At 41.7% G+C, this 9,899-nt stretch overlaps 1 protein-coding gene across 2 annotated transcripts; it reads right to left on the bottom strand.

Annotated features, from left to right (window-relative positions):
* Positions 1-1,778: 1,778 nt before the first annotated feature.
* Positions 1,779-8,946, bottom strand: LOC147267776 (rac GTPase-activating protein 1-like). 2 transcript variants are annotated; one of them, XM_086198825.1, is made up of 17 exons: positions 8,718-8,946; positions 8,175-8,274; positions 7,267-7,469; positions 6,947-7,101; positions 6,643-6,712; positions 6,446-6,499; positions 6,215-6,292; positions 5,968-6,085; positions 5,657-5,802; positions 5,389-5,553; positions 4,849-4,944; positions 4,553-4,751; positions 4,375-4,480; positions 4,071-4,203; positions 3,800-3,896; positions 3,525-3,633; positions 1,779-3,392 (listed from the first exon to the last, which is right to left on the bottom strand). In XM_086198825.1, the coding sequence occupies exons 2-17, from the start codon at positions 8,257-8,259 to the stop codon at positions 3,317-3,319; spliced, it is 1,890 nt and encodes a 629-aa protein (XP_086054951.1). In that variant the 5' UTR covers positions 8,260-8,274; positions 8,718-8,946; the 3' UTR covers positions 1,779-3,316. The 2 variants fall into 2 exon arrangements, with proteins under 2 accessions (XP_086054951.1, XP_086054950.1); XM_086198824.1 differs by having other exon boundaries at positions 5,657-5,805; positions 8,718-8,940.
* Positions 8,947-9,899: the final 953 nt, after the last annotated feature.

Genomic DNA, 9,899 nt, shown 5'->3' with positions numbered 1-9,899 from the left:
CTGGTGCTTCACACCAACCATTTCAAGTGATTTCAGAAGCAAATCTCCATGAGGCCTGGTGTCATTTATTGGTAAATATTCCAAACAAGTTTCACAGTAACAAAAGGAACACTGAAAAGCCCTCGAGCGATTGAAGAAATACAGTAAGTTAAACAGTATATTTTCGATATCAAATACAGGCTTCATATAGAAATCTTTACCAATATTCCTGATTTTAAGGTGCCTTTGAGGTGGGTTTTTAATGACCGTAGATCCACTGAAAGCCTGTTTCCAAATGAAAAACAAACAGAGAAATCTATCTCAAAATGTACAACTCAAATGGCAAAGGTGGTTTAACATTTTCCACAGTCGATCTCTAACATGCAGGTATTCCTGAAGCAAATTTCTATAACCTTTCCATTCCGCTTTGCCTGAATTAATTTTTTCCAGGGCTGGAGATTTACACATTCAATATTCGCAGGTTTTGATTTCTTAATGGACCCTGAATGTAAACCCAAATAATTGAAGAAAAGGTCCAGTGGTTAACATGGCTGTGTGCTCCAACAGACATGCATGATCAGATGGCTGAGTTTGACTGGCAGTTATTGAGTTGACATCTCTGACGTGATGACATTATTGGCCCGAAGCTCAAGCAGGCAGACACCCGCTTCACGCTACGAAGCTGCAGCTTGACACCTACAATGTCAATCTTAATCAATCAATATTGGCAATAGCTAAACTTCTTCAATCCAATATCGATTGTCACCAGCTTCCAGATATGTTAAAACTGTTGCTTCCTGTGGCATCGCTGCCTGCAGCTCTCTGTATAAACAGAGGAATTAAACAGTGCTGCTGTTGTTGCGTGTTTACTAGCTTATATTGTAATTTGTTTAAGAGCTCTTAATTGGACTCGTTACTCATTTGGCCCTTGTGGTCCCACAGCAGAGCGGAACTCTATCATTGCACGCTGGGGCATGCTGGAATATGGAGCTACAGAGAGACACTGTACACAGCCAGCTGTTTGATGTCTGCAGCCGCCGAGCGTATGCTGCACCGTGAACCATAAATAAACACACAATCCCCAGATGAGAGGACAGATCGAACACCAGAGACCTTATTTCAGGCTAATGAACTATTAATGCGGATTTGAAATTCAAATATTTTGGAGGTACTCATCTGCAGTCATTCATAGTGCTGTGTGCGTGATGAGAGAATACATTTGGAGGAACTCTGCTCACTATATTTTCATTCCTTTTCTCAAAACAGCTGGCGTTCGACCTCAAAAGGCTTGAAATTTCTTTACTGAATGAGGCCAACTAAAACGAGTGTCAATGGGTTCAACGTGGTTTAGCGCTGGACTCTTAATGGAATAACAGCAGGATGTATAAATGATCCCTTCTTTAATTCATAATAATGTCGACCTCATCGCCTGCCCACTCAGCCCGATAGATTATGGAAATAGCAGTAATGACTGTTGGAACAATGAGCCAAATTGCATGATCATTCATTGTCGAGTTGGCCTCGGAAGAACTGGCACTCTGCTTTCTACGGCGATGCTGAATCACAATGGTCAACACTCCATTTCCAGCAGGAAAATGAAAACATTGAATAAAGGTTGTTAGCTACTCCGAGGTAATAGCGCAACAATAATCATGTCCAGGTATGAGATGGGTTTTGAGAGGTTGAATCACAAGCAAACATCCTATACTTACGGCTGGCATGCGCTCATCTCTGCAGGGTTCCATCAGACCACAGCTCCCTTCTCATGCATGAACAAACCCCACACAGACAGAAGAACCAGCCCTTGGAGGTTTTATTTTTAGCTCAACCACAGACTTTTTGTATCATCTTATTCGAGTTCATTTTCAGTTCAAAAGATCTTTGGAGAAAGTAACCACATCGCGGCTGCTCTTCAGCTCTGGTCTGGTCCTGTGACCCGCTCAGTGTGACCAAGCGCGTTGGAGCATGTACACAAACACATGGAGGACCCCAGGTTGAGAAACACTGACATCACTTCATTAAAGAAAACAGAACTGAAACATGGAATAAAAGTACAGGAAGGTATAAAATACATATAAAAACTGCAGTAGTACAGGCGTATTAAAATAGAGCAACACTCATTAGTTTATGGCACACAAAACCTGGCTGGGTTCCAGTACTTGGAGGAAATACTGATGCTTAGAGGAACTTACATGCCAATACAACTAAACTTCACCATCAAGCAAAATTCTGGAGCTGATAGTGGCGACAGTGAGAGCAGCAGAGTGAGAGATGAGCTTCTTGTACACTAATGACTTAACAGTACCAAAAAAAACTAACTACCGTGGTTACAAATACTTCAAACAGTGAATGTGCACACAAATCAGTTTTCACATTTATAAGTTAGAAAGGCTCCAGATTTGATTTTGTGATGACCAGCTTTAGATCTTTGACTTGTAGAACTTACTGACTGTACTGCCCTCGGTTAGTAGAACCACTGGTATCAAGGTATTTCTGATAAAATCTTGATCTGTCAATAGAATGAGAGTCAGTAACACTGATGCATAAAAATACAATAGATCCACTTCATTGGTTGAGGCCTGCATATCAAACACAAGGCAATAGCAGCCTCTACTGGCAAGTGTTCCTGGGTCGGAATACTTTTACTCAGCTTGATGCAAAGATATGGTGCAAAACATAGCAGTATTCCCATTTAGTATGAATGCTAATTAGCAGTATTGCTGAAATATATATTTTGTCATGACTGGTATATGTGTTACTGCACGTCATGAATAGAAAACAAAGTGTTACTTCATCGAAACAAGACGTCAGTTTAAGGACGATGATCAAACCAACCACAGCTAAAACTGGCCGACAGTACAACTATTCCTTTTTTTTCCCCCACTTAAACCAGCGGTACAGCTGAACATGTGCTGATGCATCCCTGTTGCCGTGGTTACAACCACAGTTCCAAAGACAGACAAACACCAGTGATTGTTAAAGAAAAAAACAAAAAAAACAATGGAGGTCATGACACTGACTGACCGTGTGTGTGTGTGTGTGTGTTTGTGTGTTTTCTCTTGGTCATTAAAGCCTGAAAACATCTTACAATCACACCGTTTTGGTCAATAAGAATCATCAGTAATCAGAGATTAAAAAAAACATACACTGACCCAGTCTGGTTAGAAAAACACACTTAAAAACACCAAAAAAGAATCTGTTACTTGCTAAGATTGCACATGAGTTATCTCCACATGATTACGTGACAGTATATTCAGTTATTGCAGTAAGTAAGGCAGAAATATATCTTAAAGGTTAAGGCATTTTTTTGGGTTTGTTTTTTCTACCCCACATTGCATCACTTCAGCTGTGGAGAGGCGAAGAAGTTGCCCGGACGGTTCGCAGCAGCTGGTCCTTTGCTCTTGCTCCCGAATCTAAGCATGGCGGGAGGTCAGGGGAGAACATTTAAGCTCACTAATAGAAACTTTGACCAAAGTAATCTCATTAGCCCAGATAACACTAAGTAGTGTGTAAAATGTGTGGCCAGGGAGTGTGTGAGAGCTTACATGGTGGCGCTGGAGAGGGTTTGAATCATCCGCTTGGACAGAGAGCTGGAGGAGGGCGTTTTGCTCATCATCTGCTGCTCTGGAGTGGTCACTGGTCCCAATATGCTCACTGGAAATCCATGAGGTCAGTACTTAGTTTTCAGACACACGAATGCTTGGCGAAGAAATATTCAAATTGAAAGAATAATACTGATCTCATGCTCACGACCTACAAAGAGTCATTAAACACTGAGTAAACAGTTTTAATTTTGGAAGACCTTTTACATCTTTCTAACCTTTGTGATCAGTAGTGTCACTATCTGCCTCTAGATCATCTGGATGAGCATACTGGCGCCAGTAACTTGCAGGAATAGTCAGCATGCGCTCAATAACCTGGGAATATGGGTCGTTAAAAATGCATGATTACAGGAAAAGAAAAAAAAATCCCAGCTGTTGAAGTAAACACAATGTGTAGAGTTTATACAATGTACTTTTTAAAAAAATATTGTACCAAAACACTGAGCATATGGCATGGACAAAAAATAGAAACAAAGCCTTTCACCTTACCCGTGGCTGTCTGCTTGTGTCATGTAAGATGGTCATGGGGTCTGGGTCTGGAGCAGCGTGGCCCACTAGTGTGGGGCCAAACACCCTGGCCAGGTTGGTCACATCCATCTTGGTAGCCACACTCTCGGACACTCTGAGGAAAGATGGGAGTGGGACACTTGACAACTGAGCAGAGATGTAGCGGCCAACATGCTCGCTCACTATTAAACTACTTCCGGGTTCCCAACTAGTTCCCTTTACGCTCTAATAAGAGCAGAAGACAGTAACAATGGGACAAAACCAAAATGTCAGTCATGCCAGTTACCTCTTCAGGTGGATCATGAGGCAGGCCAGAGTGTCTCGGTTGGGCTGAGGCAGCTCACTGATGGTCTGGTACAACATGGCGAGACTGTTGCCATCGTCCTGGATTTCTACAAAACAATTTCATCAGTTATTACATCACCAGCAGCACAACAGACTGGAAGTTCATCGCAGAAACAAACCAGCTGCTTCCATGAAGGCTTTGTTGAGCTGGAAGGTGAGAAGCGGCTCTGGGAGGTTTCTGAGGAAGTCTTTAAGAACCCCAGTAATGACGTTGATGTCTTCTACTTTGTTAAGTGAGGGCTGTGTCTTTCCTCTAATCAGCTTCTCCTTCAGCTCCTTCACCTGACGCTCCTGGCCAGAGACTCTGTAGAGGCCAACCTGGAGCACAGGGAAACCAGCTCTGAGTGCTACCACGCGACAGAACAAGAATACTTGCTTGTGGGTTGTGGTGGTGGTGGGGCATCTTGTTCCTCACCTCATGGAGCCCCCTGTGTTCAATCTCCTTGATGCAGGAGATGATCAAAGCTGGGATCTTTGGGGAAGTGGCGGGAGCAAAGTCAGCAAGGGTGGTCTGCAGAGAGAGTGCATCAAGCTAAAGATAAAAGTGGAAGTAGTGCTGCATATTCAATTGAACCACTACTTTGATGTCAGCCAGTACACTTATATACAAATAGAGTAATAAGTATTTCAAGGAGTACTGCAAAAAAAAATTGGTAGAAATTTTATTTCTGTAAATGATATAATTAATCTTTTTTATTACGCAAAGCATTATTTTCAAAACAGGACAGTATTAAAGCTTTTTTATACTGGTTACAGTTGCATGGTTGAGTTGAGGAACACACGTTTAAAAATGATGGGGAATTTTTGTGCATTTTTCTTGCTAACCAAGCGAGTGCACTCATGATATCATTTGTTTATTATATTGCAAATCATAAGATTTTATGAAATAATCACAATATGACTTTCCACCAAATTATGCTGCGCTGAAAGTTAGCATGTAATGAGAAACCTGTACCTCTATGTTCCTCATAGGAGTGCTAATGGCCGACGGATCACACGGCAGAGGACAGCGATCCCGACACTCTGGATGGGTCACAACCCTGCAATCCTGACAGCGAAGGTAAATCTTGCCGAACTTTGTTCTTCTCCCACACGGTACACAGAACTCAGACTTGATGACCTTAGTGAGAGGGAGAAGAGACCAGGCTGTGACACTGAAGTGGTGATGCAGTGTTAAGTTGAATTGCTCCACTGTCTTGTCCTCAATAAGTATGGAGTCTCACCGTTTTGGGGATGAAATTGTGTTTCTTCCCTTGACCATTAGCTCTGGGGGTTCGGAGATGAGCTGGGAAATCTGAGACCGGTGTGCTGGGTGCCTCACTGGCCGTCTCAGATTGGTCAGTAGTGGTTGTATCACCCCAGGATGGAGCTACTGCAGACACAATCACATGCAGCTCAAACCCCCAAACCAGTGACATAGTGGGGAAAACGATTTATTTAAGATACTGTGCATTTTCTACGTCACTTCATGCCATAGTTTAATCTGCAATCCTATAAACCGAACCAAAAGTAGAAAAACCTCGAACATTCTCACCGCTCTTCTTTCTGCTGCGTGTCCAGTAGGGCACGGTCTCGATGGTGGAGATGGCCTCCACAGCTCCACCGTTCACAGGCACAGTGATGGTGGTTTTGGCCACTATAGACTCATTCAACTGATGACAGAAAGATGAACTTTTATGGAGGTTTTCTACTGCATATTTGAGGGGAGATCTTGGTTTCACAGACATGCACTGCTCATTAAGATGTCATTGAGCACAGTCAACTGCAGAGGTCAGCGTTACCCTATCTGATGAGCGCCCAGTGGAGCGAGGTTTCTTCATGGCCTGTGGAGGAATCTCGGAGAGCTTTCTGGAGGAACGCTGCCAATTATGACGTAAAGTTAAAGACACACGGAGTTAGCTTCTGAACGCAATGCAACATATAATAAAAGAAACTTGTGCTGATGTGTTAGAAACCATAAATACGATTTTTTTTACTCTTAACCTGAAAATGACATCATCAATGCAACTCACTCTTTTCTGACGTTTCCGCAGTCTCATAGTCTTAACTGCAGAGGAATCCCAGTCCTACAGGAAAAACAGACTATAGTCCTTAAAAGGTCGATTTAGTCCTCCTTACTGAAAACTGTTCTCCCACTCACTATTTGGCAAAAAATGAACGGATCTATTCCAACATAAACTGCAACGTTTGAGTAAATGGGTCAATATACCAGCGAGTCGTCTGTTTGATCATAGCTGATGTCTGACATCAAGGAGGCAGATTCATCGATGGTAGTTAGCCTGTAAGATAATCAGAGTCAGCATTTCATCTTCCTGTCTGGAGTACTTGGCGTCACTAGCTTGAAACAGTAAAGCAGCAGTACACAAGCTTTAATAGTGGAATGCATTTAAATTTCTGTGTGTGCTTATGGGAAAACAAAGGAGCGTTTAACTTCTCTGTGGTTTCTGTGCCAAAAGGTGAGCATTTTTTCAGAAGAACTGCAGCTAATGCCAACCCTAGCTGAGAGATCTGACCTTCGGCTGGAGTTGAGGTTGATTTTAACAGCCTGTGCTGCCTGGGAGTGGGCACTGAGGAAGGCCAAGGCGGAGCGTTGCTCATCACTCAAGTGGATGCTGCTACTGTTGTTCTCAGATATCAGCAGATCCCGGATCAGCTGAAGCTGCCGCTCCTTTCATATAAGCATAAATCAGCAGGTTTAGTCCACATGCAATAATTAAAATCACCTATACCATGAATGTGTGCAGGGGCCAAGAACACCAGATTAGCCTCCAGTTTCTTCCCCTTTTCTGGATTGCAATAATCAACCAAGTAAACATATGGGAATTGAACCAACCAGCTTCTCATAGATGGCTTCAGCCTTCTGCCGCCGGCGGATCTCCACATCCACCTGGTTGCGAGCGTGTTTCAGCTTGACCTCCAGAGCTCCCCTCTCGGCCTCAACTTTACCCAGCATCTCCTTATAAGAAACTGTCTCCTCAGTTGTACGAAGCCACTTCTTACGGCACTCCTCAAAGTTCAGAGCCATCTGGAGGAACTCTATGTAAGACAACAAAAGATGAGATTTTAGTTTTAGTGCCCTGCACAAACTACTATTTTTCTCATTGGTGATAACATCTTGCGTCATCAAAATTCCTGTTATTTTCATTGAATTAGCAATTGTGCACGATACCTGAAAATATGGAGGATAAAATCAAATCCATGTCAGATGAACAACTGAATGACAACAGTCTTGTTTGATAAAGTGAACTACTCTGCATTCTGCTACCAAACTTCAAGCCCTGGCCCAGTCAGCCTTGACATACAAGTCTGAGAAACAGTTATTTACCTTATCAATTAAATCTGCAGATTATTTTCTTTCATTTTGTCTAATCAGTGTGATAAAACTTGAGAAAAATTGTGCTTCAGTCATAAATCAAAGCTCTCATTTTGTCTAAGAGGCACTTGGACATTTTTGATTATAAAATGAAATTGATCAAAAATGGTGTCAGTTGATATTATTAAAATCATTGTAGCAGCTTTATATGAAAGAATGCTGTTTCCCCGTTCATATACTATGTTTATTTACTGCAACAACGAGTGCATCTTGGACAGAAAACCAAAGGAGCTGCAGAGTAGCACACCATCTTAACTAACGTTTCTCCACATTGACTGCACATGTACCTCAAATCTATTCTTTCTAATCTCTCTGGCATACTTCCTAGGAGGTGGGGAGTACCGAAACAAAGAGTGGAGATAACTTACCTGGTTCAATTCCCTCCTTCAGCCCATCCACCTGGGCCCGTAAACTGTGGAACTGGTTGTACAGGCTCACCACGGACGACTCCATCGTGTCTTAGTGCAGCTGGATTAGCAACAGTGATATCGGTTTGTTAGAAAAGTAGTTGACACGGAAGTCCGTTAAAATTTGTATTTAGCTGCGCCATGTTGTTGCAAGAGATGAATGAGCGGTAAGCCAACAGCACTTTATACCAAACCGTGGTTTTGTTGGTTTGGTAAAGTCCATACACTGCTAGTTACAGTAAATTACGTCAATAAACGTATTTGTCTTGTTAAATCGTTAAGTATCTTGCGATACGGCCTACACATAACATACAACTACTGTATTCAAACGAACGCGTATGCGTGTCTCGAACAGGCTTTGAGTGTCAGGCATACGAGCTAAAGCGTTTTTAAGCTAGGTTTACTGCACCAATGCCTCCGTCGGTATGTCTCCTGTACCAGTGTAAGCAAGTGTGTACAAGCTAACTAACTATCGTAGCGTCAATGAAAAGGCTACACACTTACCTGTGCAATATATCACCAGAAAAAGTGACATATAACGCATCTGTTAAAAGCAAATGTTTAATCCCACACCGGCGACCGCAGAGCCACACCTGCCTGATAAAGTTTTGCACATTCTTCCTCAAAGTTCAAAATCAGCGCCGTTTTTCTTCGTCGTGAGCTAAAGAGTCAGAAAACAAGTGCTCTCTATCGCCCCCACTGACCCAGCGCTGAAACTACAGGGGATCAAATTACGAGTTACAAGGAAGTGAGAGAAGTTTATGGCATTGCCATTCAATAAATGTCCTCGTAATTCCTTTGCTGCACTCTTCACTCACCAGTAATAGGAGTGTTAAACTGATGAGCAGCATATATCATTGAGTTACTTTAAAAAAACAAACAAACAAAGTATCTGTTAAAATGTTTTGTTTTGTAAATTGATAACCTGTTTCATGATACATTTTTATTTTGTAATTTGATAATTTAGAAATTAAAAGTTACATTTGTTGAAAGACAAATAGGTCTAACTGCTAGGTTCATAACCTTCAGGCTGAAATTAAAGAAAACATCTTTTTTGACAGGTTTGGTTGTTAATGATAACATTTGTGACTAAGTTTTATCTTTTTTAGATTTATTTATTCATTTAAATTCCCTTCATTTTTTGTTTAGCTTAATTTTGCTCAGGGGCCCTTCTTGGCCTGGGACAGTCCCATATATCACATTGAAAATATGACAAAATGTTGCTACTGGAATGAATTAAATATTGTTTAGTTGATAATATCTTTTGAAAGTGTGTGTGTGTGTGGGGGGGGGGGGGGGGGGCTGCCAGAAGGAAGTGACACACTAGCTGAGAGGAAACAGAACTTTGTTCATTGATTTTCAACCTCTTGTTTCTTCGTTTAGATACAAATATGATTTTTCATCATTTAAAAAACTGACAACCTGCCACAGTCTTGTAAAACTCATATTGATGCAATTTCCAGTCTGGATTACTAAAAGAAGGCTTATATCAATCTAGAAAACTTTGTTTGTAAAGCCAACTTAATGCAAGTTATTTCTGACTTTTTAGAACTTCTTTAGAAGCAACATAAGAATGGCCAGTTTGGGAATGGATATTTGATTCAAGAAAAGGTCACAAAATTATAAAACAGGATTGGGCTTGATGCCTGGTCAGAGACAAAATGTTGGCAGGACCCCCCTAAAGCC

The sequence above is a fragment of the Aulostomus chinensis genome, chromosome 3 (assembly GCF_037954235.1).
Source record: "Aulostomus chinensis isolate RoL2024-O1b breed Wild chromosome 3, RoL_Achi_v1.0, whole genome shotgun sequence".
NCBI classification, from domain to species: domain Eukaryota; kingdom Metazoa; phylum Chordata; class Actinopteri; order Syngnathiformes; family Aulostomidae; genus Aulostomus; species Aulostomus chinensis.
The sequence above is the reverse complement of the archived record's forward strand: the minus strand, read 5'-3'. Positions and strand labels throughout refer to the sequence as shown.

Excerpts from the sequence above, each read along its gene's own strand:
- LOC147267776 (XM_086198824.1), bottom strand. The coding sequence starts at position 8,259 with ATGGAGTCGTCCGTGGTGAGCCTGTACAACCAGTTCCACAGTTTACGG. Across the intron at positions 4,752-4,848 it reads AACACAGGGGGCTCCATGAG|GTTGGCCTCTACAGAGTCTC; the intron begins GTGAGGAACAAG and ends CCTGTGCTCCAG. Across the intron at positions 3,897-4,070 it reads ACACAAGCAGACAGCCACGG|GTTATTGAGCGCATGCTGAC; the intron begins GTAAGGTGAAAG and ends CCATATTCCCAG.